This window comes from Ostrea edulis, chromosome 1, assembly GCF_947568905.1.
Source record: "Ostrea edulis chromosome 1, xbOstEdul1.1, whole genome shotgun sequence".
Classification (NCBI taxonomy): domain Eukaryota; kingdom Metazoa; phylum Mollusca; class Bivalvia; order Ostreida; family Ostreidae; genus Ostrea; species Ostrea edulis.
The window spans coordinates 73,297,144-73,318,162 of NC_079164.1; the positions used below are offsets into that span (position 1 = coordinate 73,297,144).

At 33.9% G+C, this 21,019-nt stretch overlaps 4 protein-coding genes across 7 annotated transcripts in view; 2 read left to right on the forward strand and 2 right to left on the reverse strand.

Moving 5' to 3' along the window:
* Positions 1-21,019, reverse strand: part of LOC125682413 (uncharacterized) — a 47,608-nt gene that overhangs the window by 14,898 nt on the left and 11,691 nt on the right. The gene's annotated exons all lie outside the window — the stretch shown is intronic.
* LOC125682419 (uncharacterized) overlaps positions 1-21,019 on the forward strand; it is a 32,012-nt gene that overhangs the window by 7,860 nt on the left and 3,133 nt on the right. The window contains exon 3 of one of the 3 annotated variants that reach the window (XR_008801682.1): positions 19,132-19,211. The exons of the other annotated variants lie outside the window; for them this stretch is intronic. The gene's annotated coding sequence lies outside the window, so the exon portion shown is untranslated. The remainder of the gene's footprint in view (positions 1-19,131; positions 19,212-21,019) is intronic. 3 annotated transcript variants of the gene reach the window in all.
* Positions 1,009-3,991, forward strand: LOC125681423 (probable ATP-dependent DNA helicase RecS). Its single transcript, XM_048921508.2, has 3 exons — positions 1,009-1,500; positions 2,319-2,478; positions 2,957-3,991. The coding sequence occupies exons 1-3, from the start codon at positions 1,077-1,079 to the stop codon at positions 3,954-3,956; spliced, it is 1,584 nt and encodes a 527-aa protein (XP_048777465.1). The 5' UTR covers positions 1,009-1,076; the 3' UTR covers positions 3,957-3,991.
* LOC125681424 (uncharacterized) lies at positions 4,185-12,238 on the reverse strand. Of its 2 annotated transcripts, XM_056159825.1 has the most exons (7): positions 11,303-11,411; positions 9,934-10,004; positions 8,853-9,320; positions 7,663-8,139; positions 6,972-7,098; positions 6,620-6,750; positions 4,185-6,132 (listed from the first exon to the last, which is right to left on the reverse strand). In XM_056159825.1, the coding sequence occupies exons 2-7, from the start codon at positions 9,937-9,939 to the stop codon at positions 4,960-4,962; spliced, it is 2,382 nt and encodes a 793-aa protein (XP_056015800.1). In that variant the 5' UTR covers positions 9,940-10,004; positions 11,303-11,411; the 3' UTR covers positions 4,185-4,959. The 2 variants fall into 2 exon arrangements, with proteins under 2 accessions (XP_056015800.1, XP_048777466.2); XM_048921509.2 differs by lacking the exon at positions 9,934-10,004 and having other exon boundaries at positions 11,303-12,238.

The window sequence follows — 21,019 nt, forward strand, 5'->3', positions numbered from 1 at the left end:
AACCACTGTTATGGATGAAACAATAAGTTACTCTGCGTCATATAACATTACTGTCATGAACTAAAAAGAAAGAGGGGGGTACATTCATTACAAGTAGCTACAAGCCATTTTTACATGAAAATGTTTATTGCATCGAAAAGTAATATGTATCCCGTCAAAAAATTTTCACTCATTTTGAGACGTCACCAGTTGTAAATTTAGACCTGTGCTTACTACTTACGGCCGTAGCAGTGAGGGTTCTTTAACGTGCCAACGCTTGCCGCGACACGGGGCCTCTTTGTTTAAGGTCCTATCTGAAAGACCCGTGGTTCTCACTTCTAAGTACCACTGAGCTACCACGACCGGTACGATAACTTGCTTTTTGTAGTACTTTCATGACCCCATTTTCGTCCCAAAGAATGCGTTCGAGACTGCTGTACCCGTTGTTCTTTTCTTCTGTTCTTCAGTTCGCAAATGACAAAAACATGACGTGCGTACGAACTTGTTCTTGTTCTTCGACCACTCTACCTACAGAGGTGGTATAAGTTCTCGCAACTCGAAGACGTTCTCGTGATGCGTACTGGGCATTCGGGATCGACGGGAATTTCTATTCATGTGAGAAACGGCAGACTCGAACGCACTCCAAAATGTCTATGTGTACTCGCTCATTATTCTTTACTCTCCTATAAAAATGATAGATTGCGTATCATGATAGTTATACCAATATGTCTATCACAATGATCTCTAAAGACCAAAAACTGTGTAAATTTCAGGTGAGCGTTAAGGTTCACGGGCCTCTTGTTTTGTAACCGTCTGTAATGAAACACAATTCGATCCCAAGCGATGTAATTGCCTGTGAGCCAACCACAATAGTCCCAAGTGTTTCAAAATATGCTAAGAAGACCAACAACAACAAAAAACTGTGCCGGGGAGATGAAGCAAAGCTGATAATGGGAGAAAAGTGCAAGTCTATGGTAACATAGGTGGTGTTAATTATGTTTTACGTCAATCTAATTAAAATTATATCTATCATTGCTCCCGTTTTATTGATATGTCGCATGGTAGATCTAAAGGAATCCGATTTGAAGCTCGTTTAAATGACCCGAGGTCGCGAACTTTTTGAACTTTACGACAACCAATCAAAAACGCCGTTTCGTACGAAGTTCGTTGTGGAAGTAAAAATGGAGGACGTTGATAAAATCGAAGCGGTAGAAAAAGAAGTTTGCAAATTATTCAATGTGGAAGCGCTCAAAGCCGAACAGAAGGTAATTTTACAATGTTTATTGTCAAAACAAGATTGCATGGCGGTGTTACCGACTGGATACGGGAAATCGCTTCCTTATCAGATGTATTTGCCCTTGATACGTCAATTGACTGAAACAAATTTATGTCATGGGCTGCCTTTTCAAGCCAAATTCGATGTGAATGAGAAGATTATAGTGTGCTGTCCACTTGTCTCATTAATGGCAGACCAAGTGCAACGTCTTACTGACATTCCAAATTTGAAGGCTGCATTTAAAGGTGAAACTTTTGAATTAAAATAAAGTATGAATAATATTTGCTAATTTACGAAATTACAGTTAAGTACATATTTTAATGCACAAATAAGTCTTTAGAAGACATGATTGTATCCAAATTAATCCTAGAAAGTAATTTAAAAATAGGTGCAATCTGTGGAGTGTGGCTTAACATGTGAAAATAGCTGGAGATTTCGAGAATGTAATTCTATATTAGGGGACGACCATTTGATTCTGAGGGGGGGGGGGGGGGGGGGGGGGGGGCTGGCAAATTTTGTCGGGTCAGAATATTTATTTTCAATTTTCAGCGGGCCAGAATATTTATTTTCTGCCTATCTAAGGCCAATTTATTTAATTTTTAATATAGCAATGTGGAGATTTAAGGTCAGGCAAGATTAATTATTTATTTTCTTGGGAACAAAGGCAAGTTTTTGGCAGCCAGGATATTTATTTTCAAAAACTGCCAGGCCCCCCCCCCCCCCCCCCCTCAGAATCAAATGGCCGTCCCCTTATTCAATTTTATTTAAACACTTACTTTGCCAGTACAAGTAAAAATTAGCATTTGCTGTTTCTTTTGATACATTTGTGTACATTTATACATTGACGGATATAGTGTTTTATTTATTTGCAATCTATATTTTAATATTATATCGATCAATGCCCCCGTTTTATACAGTATGTGGTACCACGCGTGACACACCAATAAACAAGAGCAGGTGATAGAGCTAGTTTTAATTAGATTGAATTATTTGTGAAATGTTACAGTACACTTGTTTTTTTCGCTGTTATTACTTGTCATTATGTATAATGTTTTTTTTCCAGGAAATTCCCAAGAAGGTGACGATATGATAAGAAAAGGTGAAATAGATATCATATTTGCATCACCAGAAACACTTGTTGGAGACCCGTTTTGGAGATCTCAGTTGCAGGAACTGTCCGTTGGTGTCATTGTGATTGATGAGTTCCACACGATTACGACCTGGTAAATACATTATTCATTGTGAACAATTACATGTACATACCTATTAATTTCATGATTCACATTTTGCAATGGATTTAAATTTCCAAAAACATGAAGCGTCTAAATATACATGTAGATGTTTTATTGTACGGTATGAGCCTTCTGAAATAATTATTTATCTTTTAATATAATAAATTTTTCCATAATACAGTATTCCGAATCTGTCTAGAGAGCAGGAACAGTGTTTTATTCTGACGAGGCATTCTCAATAGTTTAAAAATTGCAGAAATGAAGTTGAAAAACTAATATTTACCTCAAATTTCATTTTCATTTAAGTCAACATATTTATTTGATAACGATCTTTATACAAGCCTTCCTCTAAATTTAATGGTCTGGATCCTTTAAAAACAACTTAGGCATTGGACAACTTATTTTGACAAAATACATGTACAGCATGTTATGAAGCAAGTGTACTTACATCCAATTATTGTATTTTTAGGGGCGGAGATGACGAAACAGAAGAGCAAGATGCTTTCCGTAAATGGTTTAGATATGTTGGTGAACTAAGAGCTATTTTTCCGCATGCGTCAGTACTAGCCTTAAGTGCAACCTGTACGAACAAAATTAAGAAGCAGGTTTCCAAGATTCTTAACTTGAAGCAAGGACTTTCTAAATTCATATCAGTCTCTCCAAATAAGACCAATATCAAATTGGTAGTGAAAAAAATTGACAATGCCATTGAAACTGCCATGTATTGGCTGATTGATTCTTTAGAGAATATGAAAATGAACTTTCCAAAAACACTTATATATGCAAATTCCATTGCTGATGTATCCAAATTATATTCATACGTTGTATCTGAACTCGAAGAATGTGCCAAACATGTAGAGATGTTTCATTCTGAAACACCAGAGGAAAAGAAGAAGACAATTATGACGTCGTTAAATCAGGCTGACAGTGACATTAGGGTTGTGTTTGCCACAAGCGCTCTTGGTATGGGGATTGATGTCAGTAATTGTCACAGCATCATTTTGTTTGGGCCACCAAGAAGTGTTTTGGATTTAATCCAAGAAATTGGGCGAGTAGGACGAGATGGTGAGAGATCAGTAGCCATTCTCATGCACAATTCTTATCACCTGCGAAATGTTACGAGTGAAATGAAAAAAGTGTTTAGTGATACCAATGACTGTCGAAGGAAGTCATTGTTGAAACATTTCTTGTCAGATAATGAAATGCAGGATTTAGACATGGAAGTAGATAAACACACTTGTTGTGACAAATGTACACAAAACTGCTCCTGTGGTGACTGTATTAAACTAGAAATTGAAAATTTGGTTGATACTGGGGTTGACTGTTTTTCCTCCTCTAGCAGTGATAGTGACACGATTGATTATGAGTATGAAGCTGATGATTATCAATCTTTTGGCAATGAAAACTTGTTTGACGATGATGACGATTTCACTGATCTAAATCTGGACTCAGTTCATGAAATTTTGTAATACATATCATAATCAGATTAAATTACATGACCATGCTCAGTTTCTTTTGATATCAAAATAATATGTTGAATAACAATTCAGGAGGTGGTGTTGGTTAACATTGAAAGCATTTGTTCCTTAAAATGGAAAATACATGGTATGGTGTAAGTGTCAAATAGGACGCACTCCATCCATAAGAAAAACCGAGGTCTCCACAATGCATTCAACAAGGGAAGATTCAACTCCTTGTGAAAAGCTCTTAATTTGCCTTGAGTAAATGAAGCATGATGTACATTGTATATGCAAAATTATACTGCTCTTACCTGAATATTACCAAAATTGTACATGTAATATAAAATTTAAAACAAAAACACAAACCTATGACCACAATTCCTGAGTTAGGACAGGCACATGAGATACTTTTAATATTGATAATGAATATTTTATACATAAATATGATAAATAATGTTTGTGTTTTTATCTCATTACTTCAAAAATGTATATACAGGTACGTATCTGAGCAAAAAAACAGGAAGTTGAACTTGACCTAAGTACTTAAGTTTGGTTTATATTGCGCAAGTAATTTCAGACGTCGATTTTTAAAATATTTCCAGCAAGGGCCTATGCTAATCTAAGTGTTATGCTGCAACTGCCATCTTGACAAAATTCAGAAATGCACCTACATGTATTCACTGATGACTATGCAATCATAAACATGATAAACACGTTTTTTTTCTCCAATCGAACAGTTCCAGAAAAAATTAGCTCATCCATTAGAACCTATCTTAAACTAAATCTTATTGTGACAGCGATATCGGAAAATTGATGCAGTGTATCAGTTTATGGATCAAAATGTGATTCATATTAAACATGTTAAATTTCTCAGACTGACATGACCAAGAGACACTTATAACAATTGTGTGGAATATCAATAAAACAATCAACAAAAAACAAACTAACGTACATGTATGGTGTGATGTTTTTTGTTATCTTTAATACATAATCTGATAATCAGTCATACAAGCTAGTGATGTTTATTCCTCAAGCGTCTAAATGGGAATTTTGGTTTATGTCTATGAATCAAAGTAGGAAGTTTTTTGTAAGCTTGTGAAAAGGGGTCTCTGCCACGGCAAACTTCTTTACAGACTAGAGTACGGCCAGGTGTAAAGGTCAAGGCTTCTATCTCCATTAATTCCTTCATTGTTTTTTTCACATCTGTTTTATAGTTGGGCAATTTATGAAACCCTTTTCTTTTTCTGATATCACTAATAGCATCAAAATGCTTTGCATAGTTGATGAGATGGGGGTACTGTTTTGAATGTGATATAATACTGTCTTTGGTTTGGTGTCCAGTAACTATGTCTTTACTGTCCCTATTTAACATTTCCAAATATTCGTCATTAGCGATGTTATGATTTTTGCCCCCTTGCACATTAACAGTCCGATTCCAAATAAGTCTATGTTGCTGTTCAGGTGACAAAGTCTCTTCTGTTAATGCTATCAAATGAACACAGCCTATAACGTACTTGATTTTGTCTGTTCTATTGAATACAGGGAGTTCATATTTTGATGATCGAACAGACCTTCCTCCGTCTCCCATATCAATCGCTGTGTCCAAATTTTTTAACAGAGCAGTAAGTTTGAAAAGAAGCAGGATGTAATCGTATAATTGATCATCATTCTTAGTGGACTTTCCTTTTTTCTTTTCTTCCAGTGGGACAATATGATTATGTTTGATCTTTTCATGTGCCTGCAAACTACCAATATTTAAGTACGATTTTTCACAAAAGTGACATGAAAATCTGTCATCAGTCTCATTGGCCATCCAGTAATTCTCCGGGTGTTCAGGGTTATCTAAAATTTCTCGTACGTGTTGCAACATATCATCCTGACCATCAAATATCCAGACTTCCACAATTTTTTTGCATATGTCATTAAGCCATTCAATTTTACTTTCATCTTCTTTCTCTTTTAAGTCATCTGGCAATGTTATTTCATCTACAGAAGTAACATTGAGTTCTCTTAGAAACAAAATACAACATATTGCATCAAATATGGTGTAATATAAATGTTTATATGCTCGGAAAGAATTCTTTACTTTCCCTTTCACATTTCGCGCATTGAGAAAGTTCCTGAAAAAGCTTGCAGTCCCTCTGTCTCCTTTTGACTTCTGATGGTATGTGAGTTTACATATGCCCTAAAATAAAATGAACTTGAATTGAGTATCATTGCAGTATATATTATACAAGCTATATAAAGTAAATTTAACAGGATAATATATATGAAAAAGAAAAGATATAAAGCAAACGTCTAAGAGACAGCACTCTATGCACAAGAAGAATGAGATTTACAAATCTAAAGACATTCAACAATGATCATCCCACTCCTTGTGAAAAGCTCTAAATCTCCCCAAATAATTAAAAACATGTATACATAAAATATGACTGCTCTCACCCAAACATTACATTTGTATATTTTCTCTGAATTAATAAAAGTTGCTACCTTTGAGATAATATTGTGCTAACATTACATTTGGAACTTTTCATTTCACATTAAATTGGATCACTTTAATTGTGTACTAAGCAACAACCTTTTGTTTGTTTTCGTACTTTTACATGCATGTACAATGTACATAGAAGTATAGCGTTAAATGGAATTCTTTACACTTCAATTCTTATTTATACCTCTAAAAAATTCATCATTCTATGCCAATCCTCAATTTTAGAGATAAATCCCTCAAGTCTTTCCTTTGGAGTATCAGCATTTGACATTGCCTGCTGTGCTGACTGAACCCTCTCATCTGTTAATCTGTCGCCTGAAAGTAATATTGCAAACTCATGTACATATTGTAATTTAAATTAAACATCATGTAATTTAAATTAAACATTTCATAAAAAAGTCATTTTGTTGTATTGAAACATCGACCAAAACTTTGCTAGACTGAGCCACATGCATGCATGCAGCTGCATAATTAAATTGTGTAGACAAAATAAAGATCTGAAATAAGATATTCAAACATATGTGATTTCCACTTACCTCCAAAAAAGACTTCATCAATCACATTTTCCTCATCTAATGGGACGTACTTTTCCGTCAGATTCTTAAGAAGCTTAATCACATCCTGTGTTTTAGTCTCATTGCAGTCGAATAATCCAATTGGAAACTGAATAAAAAAAAATTAATACATTTTAAATGTAATGACAAGTGTATTTTTAATGTGAATCAAATAAACCAACTTCTTTTTTCAGCTATTTGATAAATTAATAATTTATGTACATATTTAAACGAATAAATAAAAATCTGATAAACATGTTAATGTATCTGCATGACAGAATAACTAGTCAGATCATGACAATAAATGTGGCTCAATTACATACATGTACACTATAGAATGTGTAGCCATTTGCACACTCCTTGTAAAATCATCTTACAAATGTACAATATAGGAAAGCAAAATTTTTTTTTATCCACAAATAACATTTTGTTTAACCCCATACATGCTCATGCTACAAACTTTTGGACTTTAAAGAATAGGCATTGTTGCACAATTGATAGTATTTAAAACTACTTATGTATCTGGAAAATGCACCACAATGTTTGAATTCCTAAGATTATTGTCTTTTATAGGAGAAAAAAGGCTTTCAATTACCTCTATTTTTCAATTAAAATTATTTTATTGTATTTTGTCATGGCCAAACTACACTTGCATTAAGTAAGAAATGTATACCTGAGATGTTTTAAGGCCTGCTTTGTCACTATATTCATGCTGAAAATGACTTGGATAAATTTTTCCAAATTCCTTGTCCAAAATTTCAATGTTATGTATCAAGGAGGAGGCAATTAGGAATGTCAGTTCTTTCTCCAGCTTGTTTTGGTCTTCTAGTGATGGGATAAAATCAACAACACTAAGTTTTCTTTCAATTTGGATTTGGTTTACATCTTCATCTCCAGAAACACGATCAATGAGAGCAAATATATGAAATAAGTGAAGAGAAATTGTTTTGTCTTGACTGGTTCTATAGGATGGCAATATAGTTTTGTCCCAATTATCTCCAATCAATTGAAATTTCACATTGCCTCCTTCCTTCCATTTATCTCTTAATTCTACAATTTCTTTGTCTAAATGGTCTTGCCAAGATAATAATTTCTGTTGAATAGATTTTGGTGTAACACTAAGTCCAATTTTTGCCAGTCTTTCAATATCCTGAAATGAAAGTTGATATACCTGTAACATGGATTAATGAAATACTTAGTATATTACTTTTTTTCAAAAGCAAGCAACATGCAAATAATTATATGTTTTTAATTTAAAGGAAGAGTTACATAAGATGATGATCATTCCGCAATATCAGTATGAGGTTTTGCTGAAGTAACATGGATATTCTTAATAATTGTACCAACTTCACAGTTAAAACACAAGATGTGTGGCTTCAATTACATAGCTCAAAACTTTATAATCCCCATCATGATATTTTTGATGGAAAAATGTCTAGTTTTATCTTTGAGACTCTCATTCATTTATATTTACTGGTGGATTTTACAGCACAGCAGCTTGATACAGTACAGAAAAGGTGTTAATTCACCATGATGGTGATACCACTCTCTTGGTGGTAATGCTGTAACTTTTCTCCTTTTCACATATCAACCCAATTTCTATTGTATTTAGTTAAGTCATTGCCATCACTTTATTAGCACTTTTGAGTTTAAAAATATATCAAACAGAAAAAAATTACAGCATTACCACCACGAGAGTGGTACCACTATCACAGTGAATTATCACGGTAACACCTTTTCTGTAGTGTAGGTGTTTGAAGCATAGGAATCTTGCCTACCATTACTCAAGGTGTGTGTGCTTCAGCTAGTTGTAAAAGTTTAAGTACATGTAGGCTCTGAGTTCAATAGACATACTGTACTGACCTTCTGTTTACATGTTCCGCGGGTCAGTATAAATCCTATTTGGTAGTGGAGTGATGACATCTCCTGGCTCCTTCCATGTAATGCTGAAGCTACTGTACTCATGATGCATAAGAATTTCTTTTCAGTTGGTACTACCGGTATGTTGCTTATGGTTGATGAAATTATCTTCAATGTATTTGGGGCTTTCACTTCAATTTCTTTGTGAAATTTGTCCCAGGAAAATTGAAATATGCCATCATATGCTCTGTCTTGTAGTAATGCCCCTGATCCTCGTTTACAGATGGTTTCACATTCTTTGGCTACAAGCTTTGAAACTGCTGTTGTAAGCACATCTTGGTGTGACCTTCCAATAATTTCAATGATGTTTCTTTCTACATTTTGTCCCCTGCATATTGTCCTACATATTTGGCGATGATTGTCATTTGGAACAAAAGTTGTTTTCTTACCACTAGGGTAATAAATGGAAACCTATGATGAACAATAAGAATATAATATAACAATGGTATGTTTCTTTGAAATAAATACATGTTGTACAATGTACATGTATATGAATATTTAATGAATATAATCTTCCATAAGAAAAAATTATTATTTGCACCATTTTGACTAAGAATCATTTAAATATATAAATAAGACTATTCTTTACAATGTATATACATGTATCTATTTTGTTGCCTGGAGCAAATGAGTGATTTTTTTTCATTATCCATAAATGTTTTGAGAATACACTATTTTTGTTTGAAACATTCAAGTACCTATTGTTTGATAAAAATTTGGTTAATATCTAGAAAAAATACTTAAAAGAACTAAAAAAATTAAAAGAATTTTTTTTTAGGAATAGAATTGCATCCTTGTTCAAGGCCTTGTGGAGACCTCTAGATTTTTACATTTTTTCCTCATGGATGGATACAGTCTCTTTGACACTTACCCCATAATGTGTATTTTCATTTTCATATGTTTACATGTACATAATGCACATTATATCCTTTATCAATTTTTAAACTGAAAAAGTAAACAGTCACAAAAAATTTAAGCCTTAACGCAAACTCATATAGACTAGTCTATTGTTAAGAAATATTACCTTCATCGTTTTCTGCAATTGATTTCGAACAAGATGCAAACAGAAACATGCACATTTTTAATCTGAAACTCCTGAAATGTAAACAATGTGAGTAAAAACAAAATGCAATTAAATAATTAACATACATAACTTTCAACTATGGATTAAAAAATAACAGTTCTTAATACCTACATTGTAAGCTGAAATACATTTCAATCTAATTAAAATTATATCTATCATTGCTCCCGTTTTATTGATATGTCGCATGGTAGCTACCACGCGCGACATATCAATAAACAAGAGCAAGTGATAGAGCTAATTTTAATTAGATTGCAATACATTTGTAAAAGAAATATTCATGTTATTAGACATGAATGTTTAACAATGTGTAAATTTACTTGAAATATTACCAAAATCAATAAACAATAATTTCATTAAAATACCATTGATGAAATACACAAATGTATGATCCATAAAGGACATCTTGCCGTCTACATTAAAAAATGTTTTCAAACAGTAGTGGATCTTGATATTAAACATGTGAAAGCGGATTCTATGGCCATAGGTTTCTTCATGATCTGTATAACTGACTGTACTGTATAAATAAAATCCACAGCCTGTGTATTTTGTAGCATTAATTACATTACATGTATCTGTGTTAGTAAGTTACTGTCATAAATGCAAACTGAATCAATTTCAAATGTTTGTTAATTAAACAAATGCTTGTTATTCACATGAAATGACACACACATACTAGCATAAATGTATTATTCAAGGAAAAAAGTACCAAAATCAAGTAAATGAAGTCATAATCATTAGATAATTTTATAACAACAAATCTATGCTTTCATCTTTCAATTGATGTTTTAATTTTTGTACATTTAAAAAGAAAATATGATATTATCTATATCAAGATCTGTCAAAACGCTGTGATTGCCACAATTGCAAAATTAAAGCATTTTGTGTAATGCAAATGTAATGTACTTTAGTATTAAACGGCTGAATTTTATACAGATATGCTAGGAATTCAATATCAGGGCACAATAATTAATTCGCATTAGACATGAACCATTTATTTTTAATGAAGAAGGGGGGTGGTTGTTTCTTGAGAGTAATCTGGCTGTGTGTGCTCTTGAAAAAATAATCCGGCTAAATATTTTGCCATTGAAAAAATATTTTGCCAACAATTTTTTTTAACTTTACTTGTAGACTGTACTAAAATAAATAATCTGACTGAGGTACAAAACAAAGCCCCCTAAATCGAATGGTCCGTGTCTAAATAAAGGAAACTGCAAAAATTTGTTTTCATACAACTGAATGCAAACTAACTACAAATATCCAACAGGGAATTTATGCAAACATGTTATTGTTCATGCAACATTTCTATTACCTCTACTTCGCCTGTAAGTGTAGACTCATCAATCTTTTTTGTCTCGCTAAATCCCAGGGAGCGGCGAACAGGTTTCCTTTCCTCTAGTTGAGTTGCCAAAACATCTGGCAAATCTTCTTTTTCTGCACCTTTTTGACATAATGAATCAAACGTTGGAAGTGAAGTTAAGTTTATAACTGACACTGTCGAGGGAAAGGTTTTTTGCGATTTAGCAGCTGGTACATTTGTAGAGGGGGATCTGAGAAGTCGTTTTTCTGTGACAGATTTGGATGGTGATGGTGAGGCAAGTTGGTATTTCTGTTTGACAAAACGTCTGGTTGCTGAAATCTCATTTTGAAGTTTACACACCTCATTCTCCATGTGCAACACCTTTTCGACATTTCTGAAACACTTAAGGCAAATGCCATTTGTAGAAATACTGGAATCGTGCTTGAAGCTGTCAATAACCGAAGTTATAGCCTTGATTCGTTCATCGGTAAGTTTTAGTTTTTTGTTAAGAAACTTTTTCTCCGTTCTTTCCCCAGTCGATGAAATTTCCACTTGAATAAACAAGAATCCACATAGCACACATATATTTGACCTATTATATATACGTCTAGGCGTGAATGGGCTTTGGAATGCCATCAAAACGTCTCATAAGTGGGAATCTTACCATGCTGTTTTTTGTTTTTCGATAAACCGGAAATAATAAATACGATCGGGACTATTGGGCTTTTTTGTGCAATCGAGGCCAATCCCCGAAAGATTCCGAAAGATCGATAATTAGCGAGGTAGGTTGCTTCCCTTGCCTATTGGCACTTTCAAGATCCCGAAAGTGGTTATCTGATTGGACGAAAAATTTCTTGACCTCCGGTCATTCAAACGAGCTTCAAATCGGGTTACGTTAGATCTACCACGCGCGACATATCAATAAACAAGAGCAAGTGATAGAGCTAATTTTAATTAGATTGGTTTTACGTTTGTGACATACAAAGAAACCTGTGTAGTTATAAAAAAACTTTTGGCACATATGGAGTACGTGTGCATAAATGAATACCAAATTAACAATCTACTGTCCATGTATTTATAGTAACAGCTGTTCAATAAATGAAGCTGTGAAAATAGCAGTTTCGATGAAAAGAGAGTTTAATACAAATAATAGATTCTTTTACTTACCAAGTGTAATTTCGATTTTGTTGATTATGCCGAATGCACCCATCGAATTCTTTTTCTCGGGAGAAACTTTTGAAATAGCTACATAAACAGTATTTAAACTGACAACACGCAGACGTCACATCCTTGTTTAATTAGTTAATATGCACATTAATCAACTAATCGAATTAATTCCACTTAGATTTTTACATAATGTACCTTGTATTTTCTAAAACTGTTTATAATGTTTAATCTACTGGTATCACGCTTACATGTTAAACCTATGGTGGCTGATTTGTGCCACTTTACAATTTGTCATCTTTTCGTTATTTCGAGGCGAAAAGACAACAAAAGTAAAAGACGACAAAACGATAATTAGCGACTTTTCGCCCCGAAACAACGAAAAGACGACAAAACGAAAAGTCGAAAAGACGACAAAATGTAGGCGAAAAGACGACAAATAAAATCCGCAAATTAGCGACCTAATTTGTCGTCTTTTCCCTTGGCGTTTTGTCATCTTGTCGTCTTTCGAGGTGAAAAGACGACAACACGAATAGACGACAAAACGGTAGTTAGTGACTAATCTACAGAAACGTTAAAGTGCCTTGTCTTGTTCATTTGATACCAACATGTCAATATCAATTAAGAAGTCCATATGTCGCCGATTTCAACAATTAAACGACTTTTTTAACTCGATAAGTTTTCATCTTTATGCCCTCAACGACATATTTATCTCGACTTGGTTGGATTTAAATCAACATGATGACTTGTAGCTTATCGCCAAAAATTAAGTCAATAAAATGATTGTTGCCCAGGTTATTACACGACTTTTTAAAGATGATATTTGTTGTAAGTTGCCAAAGTGATGTCAACAAGATGCCAATTTTATGCTCAAAATGAATATTTTTTGACAATATTTTTTCATTAAAGCAACCAATCAACTTGATGAAATCGTTTTGATCACGTCATTTTCAACTGTAACTTTGAATCAATGGCTGAAATGTTGACTTATTCACAATGTCACATTTAAAACTCGACATATTTTAGTCGATTTGTTCAAATGAAGCCAAACGTTTGTCACTTTATATCATTTCAACTTGGAGGCTGTGAGCTGAAAGGGCAAGTGATTTTTTTCTTCTATTTACATAGTTATGCAATGTTAATATGGAAATAAGAATTAATTATACAGGTTGCATATAATGATATTATTGTAATTGCCAATTGATATTTTATAGTTGCCTTTTGTAAAATAAATTTGAAAGTTTGATATGGCCTTGTGAAAGTGTATGAATATTAAATAGAGTTGAAATATATTGTATCCATGGTATTTCGTTAATACATGTAAGTAGGTCTAATATGATGTTGTGAAACCTAACCTATACATGCAATTGTAAGATCTATCATGCATTTCTTAATTTAGAACATTCAGCTGCATCTACAACTGGAAATAAATTGTATATTTGGAACACGTGCGGCTAAATTGTATTTGATAAATTTTACACATCCCTATAGCCCTATGTCATAATATTTCGTTCGTAGTATTGGATTAATTAAACCACGGACTTTGCAGAACTATTTTTAAACATGAATGACCCAAAATTGATCCGGGCAGGCGCATAGCCAGAAAGAAAGTGAAATGTACGCAAAGTACAGAACAAGAAGGGGGGGGGGGGGCGCCTAAAGACCGCTAGTGGGTCTAAGGCGTAGCCCTGGGTGGGACCCAGGGGGCGAAGCACCAGGGTTTTACCGATGAAATATCCTATTGTCGTGCATTATAACAGGGTTCTTGTTGATTTTCAAAATAATTCACAAAATTATTTTATATGGTGTTTTATAATGCTAACTGAACTTGGACATATTCAAATTGCATAAAATCAGAAAGTATTAAGACAGAATAATGATAAATGAAATGATTAATTGATTATTGAACAAACAACAAATCTACTCTGATGATGAGGATTTGAAATTAAAAAAGGACTTAAAATTTTATCAAATTGATGCCGATTAAATTATGAATCTGATCATTATCACGTTTTTATGCCAAGGCTTGTTGGTGGACGGAAATATGCTACATTTCAAACCAAAAAGAGGTAGAAATTTTTGGAACCTAAATCGTAAATATTATTTGTACTCTTTTAGTATGCCTTATATGTATAAATCAGTAAGGAATATGACATAACGGGACATCATTCTGGAAATATTTAAAAATTTCTAAGATTTTAAGAGGAAAAAGCCTCAAAATTAGCTGTTTTTCTTCAAAATATAATTACCCCAGCTAGCTGTCACCCATTACAATGTACAGTCTTGAGATACATGTATGTTACATGTATGTGAAAATCTCAGGAAATTCATGTCTCTTAATATTTTTGTGGGCAATGCATGGGCTTTATTATTTTATATATACAGTCACTGAATCTTTTCTCTTGTATTTCTTTTGAAATTGACATTGCTTTCTTCATAGACAATGAATACATGTTTGTTGCAAACTAGTTCCATCCAGTTTTTAGTACCACCTGTCAAATATGGGCATCATCTGTGCTAGCTACCTTCATAAAAAGATGAAACAACAAAGAAAGCATTTTATTGTTTAACTAAAATACAATTCCACTGAAAATAGATATATTTTGCAACTTTTTAACAAAATATAGGAAAATGCACTTGTGAATGGAATATGTTGCACCTAGTTTTTAGGAGATTCTGTGAGAATAATAATTTGCGTACAATCTTACACATTAGATCTGGTCTCTACACCCCAGTAGCTAAGTACTTCGTTGCTAGCTTGAAAATACGGATGTATATATTTAATTGCCGTGATAAAATTTAGAAATTCATTTCAAAATTAAGGATTATCTCCCTCACGCATAGCTCTTATCCTTAGACGAATTTGACTCCACTTTTTTGGCACACTGCTTTCCCCTATAATAGCTCTAAAACTTCATTGTTATTTCGGATTTCAAACATTTCGGTTGAGCATTACTAAAGAGACATTATTTGTCGAAATGCGCATCTGGTGCATCAAAACTGGTACCGTACAAGTTTAACATATATTGAACCTGAATTCAGTTTAAGCATCGGGGACGGATCCAGGAATTGTGGTTACGGGGGGGGGGGCGCTTTATGAGGCAGTGGGTCCTGGCTAGGAGGTTATAAAAGTTGGCTCGGGCTCCAGCTCCAACTCTAGCTCGAAAACAAGATTTGGAGTATGGCTCCAAATAATTTTAGGTTATAAAAACTGGCTCAAGCTCTGGCTCCAAATCAGGCTCGAAAGTTGTCTTGAAATTTTGAGCCGGAGCACATACTCGAAATGTGGGTTATAAAACTTTTGAGTAAGGAAATCATACTCCAAATGGAGTATGCCATACTTAAATCTCGAGTAAGCTCAATAGCTTACTTGAGATTTAAAGGGACTGGTTCACGATTTTTGAACAAAATATTTTTTTATTTTTGATGTTAGATATTAAAAGTATAACTCATTTAATGTTGACAATCAAAATTTTTACCTTCTGAATCCAAGAATAAAAGCTATATTTTAGCCTTAAATATGGGTTATGTAAACAAAAACTCGAGTCTTTTTATGTAAACAAACAAACAAATGAAATATTAATTTTGTAGTATAAAGCATCTTAATTTTGCATAGTCACACATTTTAACTTTTAGTTGACACATTTTACCCGAAGAATGCTTGAAATGTGAAAGATAAAATAATAAACTTAGATCGATATCCATTTCTTTAGAAAATTTCGTAAACAATAGCTTACCACAATCTTTGTTTACAAAACAAATAATGAACTCTCTAAAATGAGCGTCTGCGATAATGTATAACCTTAATTTTTATGTGATATCTTTTAAACATATTAGACAGTAGATTTTGATCATTAAAAGTGAAAAATAAAATTTTGGGGAAAATCGTGAATCAGTCCCTTTAAAGTATGTACTCAAAGTGTCGTTTGCTTTTTAAAAAAATGGCTGCATGCCGACAAATGCCAATTAGGAAACGTGCTCCACACAATATCAGAGACAGATCATGCAACCCTTTAGAAGAATTATCTGCAGATGATGTTTTTGCAAGATATATTTTCCTACCACACACCATTATGGATCTCTTGCGTCAGCTGCCAGACATATCATCTCCAACTCAGCGGAACCTTCCAATTCCACCCCTCCTTCAATTACAAGTAACGCTGAGATTTCTATGTTGGATTTTACAGCTTTTATAGGGCTTGAAATATGTCCTATGTAGTCATTTTTACTATTTTCTGTCATTTTTAATGTGAAATTGATGAAATAACCAAAATTTTAAGAGTTTTTGGAAAAAAAGTAAGTTCTCCCCCCAAAAAGTTATTAGATAAATCAAAATTTTGTCATTAATTCTCTGAGAGTAAAATAAATTATTGCTTTCTTTTATCGTTTACATTTTTCTAAACAAGATACCATGATTTACCTTAAATTCTATAAGTTTAAGGGGGGGGGGGGGTTACTGTCCCTGTAACGTTCTACTTCCCCACTTAAACGGTGAACGCAAAGCGGGATATTTCGGATTTTACCCTTGATTGTACTTGTTTTATAACAAAGGTAGGGAATATATATATAAGCACGAAAACCCAACAACACCCTACTTTCATAAAGTGTCGGATCTGAGAAGATACAAGGCCAGTAAAGAAATTTATAAAAGCACCGAAAAGGCAGTTAAACAACAGTGTATCATTCTTGTTACCAATGTAGTTTATTGATACTTGTCGTTTTTCGTGATGTGTGTTATTTGTTAATGTAATATACGTCGATAAAGACGCGGGTTGCGTCGAAAATTTGAGTTTTAAATAACCAACAGTGTCGTGGCGTTTTCAGTGCTTTTATAAAGCACAGAAAATTTCACTTTATTTGGATATCCACTTCCGCCCCTACCCGGGATTGAACTCACGACCTGCAAAACCAAATCTCCTAGCAGCATGTAACCAGCGCGCTAGACCGCTCGACCATCTAGGCAAGTCAAAAACCTTGCTTTCGATGACGATGGAATTCTCGCCACGCTGTCGCACGCTACACGGTCACTGAGAATGGAAATGGGATACAATTATTTAATGTACATTTAAGAGGATCATACATGATACACATTGCATCGAAATATTTCACATATATATATATATATATATATATATATATATATATATATATATATATTCAAAGTCTCTTTTTTGGAAGTAAAATACAGAAAAAACTCACTTTGTTGAAATATTTCGACCGTGTTACCGGTCTAGTCGAAACACGGCTGAAGAAGACCGGTAACACGGTCGAAATATTTCAACAAAGAGTTTTTTCTATATATATATATATATATATACCGTATATATAATCGATTCGGGAACTGAATGTTCTACAGTTCTGAATACATCTGTATGTCTATTTCTCATGAAATGATCGTAAAAAGGGTGGTATAGGTACCTCGTGTTGATGCCTGAACGCTTCTAAATAGTATAAAAGGTTCATTCCCACGTACATTTTGTGTAATTCACTATATTGCAACTACATGTACAGTATATCGACCTGAGGAAATAATCTCAGAATTAATGTATGTACGAAATAGTGTCACCATGAATTACATTTAGATTGTGCAATATATATTTGATGCGGATAAAACTGTTTATTGTATACTGAACTACACGTATATTATATGTAGGACAGAAATGTACGAGAAAAAATTGCATCTTTATATTAGAGATTGATTGATTGATTGTATCTTGCTTAACGTCTCGCTCGAGAATATTTCACATATATGGAGACGTCACCAAGACCGGTGAAGGGCTTCGAATTTAAGCCTATGCTCGGCGCTTACGGCCATTGAGCAGTGAGGGTTCTTTAGCGTGCCACACCTACTGTGACACGAGTCATCCGTTTTTAAGGTAATCTCCGAGGACCCGTGACATTCACATCTTATGCCGAGCGTTTGGCGATGGAACTGTCACTACATGTTTTAACGACTTAGGTCTGTCGCGGCCGGGATTCGAACCCCGGCCTTCCGCATGCGGGGCAAACGCTCCAACCTCTCTGTTTCAAAAGTTGGGGAAAGGAGTAAATACATTTATTGACAATGTCTTTCATAAACATAGGCGTAAAATAATCAGAAATACTTGTCAAATCAGTTTGACATTTTGGCACGATTGTGCATTGAAATGTAGCATCAAGTTACTTTTTTAAGATAGCAAGGGGGGGGGGGGGGGGGGGGGCTTAAGGAAAAAAGATGACTTGTGTAAAATTCTTGTGAAGTGAGACAAAATAATAATAAAAGTAAATTGTGCTTTTACCCAACCTTGTAAATGCAAAAATGATAATTGGGGGGGGGGGGATGTGAGGTATTTATTGATTGTCATAAACTGCCTAATTTTTGTACATGTACCAGCACTCATCCTGTGTAACGTGTGCATGTATAAGGGTTGAATTCATAACTGCAGGTTCTTACATTCTTCTCTCATTCAAAACTAACACCCACCCACCCCCACTTTTAAACCAAACAATAATTATGTTTTGTAATATAATGAAAATGATTTATTCTATTTTGGTGAGTGATTTGCAATTTTCCTTGAATTTTCAGTTGATAATCCTGACATTTGAACTTTATAAATTCAATTTTTGATATAAGAAAATTAAAGTTTACTTTCACTCTTACGCACACGTTCCTTTTTCATTTTTGCCTTGCTATGAAGATCGATCCTTTCACTTTGGTGTACCGGCGATTTGTGAACGGTGAACGCAAAACTGTAAAGGGAGAGCGAACGGGAAAATGGTAAAGTATCTAATGGACACACACTACCAATTATTTTGCTATACATTCCTTTATAACATAAAAATTAATATAAAAAATCCCACCGTCTCAACTTACCTGAAATTTGACACAGACTTAGAGCAATTCAGGTCCAAAAATATTGGTGAATTTCAGGAAAATCCACCGCACACAAGTCCTGTTATGACACCGCAAGTAACCCCTACCCTGCATATTTCCCTTTCCCTTTGAGAAGCAGATAAACAATGGCCTATTTACACCCTTCCTACTACACACTTAAGAGCAGAATTTCCCATTATTATCCAAAAAAAAAATTTCCAGACCCTCTTCTTTCCATCTATGCCCTATAATAAACACAAATCCACCCCACATACAAATACCAGGAATTTTTAAGAAAAAAACTCTATTTATAAACGGGCACTACAATGAAATAGGGGTAAAATTAGTAGTCTGTAACCTAATGTTTCAGGGATTGTAAATCCGCCACTGGCTATACAGCTCTGCAGACGATAGCGAAATTTTATGTTGTAAATGTCTATGATATATACATGATACACAGTAAAAATGGTAATATACATGCATATATATATATAGCCCTTTATATTTACAGAAATTACATCTAATTCAACGAACATTTAGAACGTTTTAGCAAAGTACTGGCACTAAATAACTCTTATAAGGATTGGAATATTGCTGTGAACTGCCGTCAACATAAACACATGGGCGCCGCCATTACGGAAGAAGTCTAAAAAAAAAAAAAAAAGGCCGCTTTTGCAATTAAAAATAGTTTTGAGTACGAGCTCGAAAACTGGAGTAAGTACTCCTAGGAGTACATACTCGAAATGTTTTATAACCTTAGAATCTGACCACGTACTCCTAGGAGTATGATTTTGAATTCGAGCTAGAGTTGGAGCTGGAGCCATAGTCAACTTTTATAACCTCCTAGCCAGGTCGAAGCCCTGGTGGGGGTCCAGGAGGCGAAGCCACCGGAAGCTCCTGGATTTTACAGATTTTATGGGGCTTGAAATATTTCTCCTATAAAGTCATTTGTACTATTTTCTATCATTTTAATAAGGTGAAATTAATAAAATCACCCAAATTTTAAGGGGTTTTTGGAAAAAATTAGATTCTCCCAATAAAGTAATTCAAGAAATCAAAGGATTTTATCATTTATTTCTTCGGGAGTGGAAGAAATTATTGCTTCTTTTATCGTTTAGTACATTTTCCGAAACAAGATACCGCGATTTACCTTAAATTTGAAAATTTTAGGGGGGGGGGGCTGCGTCCCTCTAAATCCGCCACTGAGCATAATAGTAGATTTCTAGCAACATATTAAACTTTTATCAAATTACAGGACCAGATTTTCATTCAGACTGTACCTTCTTTCTCTGTGAATTTTACAAATTTTCTGATATATTTCATGACATTGAATAAGACCAGTTACTTTCCTAATATAATTCTTGCAGTGACGAGATTTTCATTTAAGCTTATATGTTTCCCCCATTCCACCCCAGACAATTTACAACCCTTTTGGTATATGAAAAAAAATTGTATCTATTTAAGTATGCACATTATTTCATGGAAAAGTCAGTAGAAAATAATGACATTTTTTTAATTAACAGTGAAAATCACAATAACCTCAAATCATAATTTGTTAACTGTCACATCAACATCAAACAAATACCCTCGATTCAATGAATTATGAACATTATATTGAAATGCACGATACATGTATACACGTATTAGCATATTCCAATCGAGAGAAAAAACTAATACACATTTCACTAAACCATGGAACTTGTCATAAAACA

Excerpts from the sequence above, each read along its gene's own strand:
- LOC125681423 (XM_048921508.2), top strand. The coding sequence starts at position 1,077 with ATGACCCGAGGTCGCGAACTTTTTGAACTTTACGACAACCAATCAAAA. Across the intron at positions 1,501-2,318 it reads TTTGAAGGCTGCATTTAAAG|GAAATTCCCAAGAAGGTGAC; the intron begins GTGAAACTTTTG and ends TTTTTTTTCCAG. Across the intron at positions 2,479-2,956 it reads TTCCACACGATTACGACCTG|GGGCGGAGATGACGAAACAG; the intron begins GTAAATACATTA and ends TTGTATTTTTAG.
- LOC125681424 (XM_048921509.2), bottom strand. The coding sequence starts at position 11,926 with ATGGCATTCCAAAGCCCATTCACGCCTAGACGTATATATAATAGGTCA. Across the intron at positions 8,140-8,852 it reads GCGGAACATGTAAACAGAAG|GATATTGAAAGACTGGCAAA; the intron begins GTCAGTACAGTA and ends CTTTCATTTCAG. Across the intron at positions 7,099-7,662 it reads CAGGCCTTAAAACATCTCAG|TTTCCAATTGGATTATTCGA; the intron begins GTATACATTTCT and ends TTTTTTATTCAG.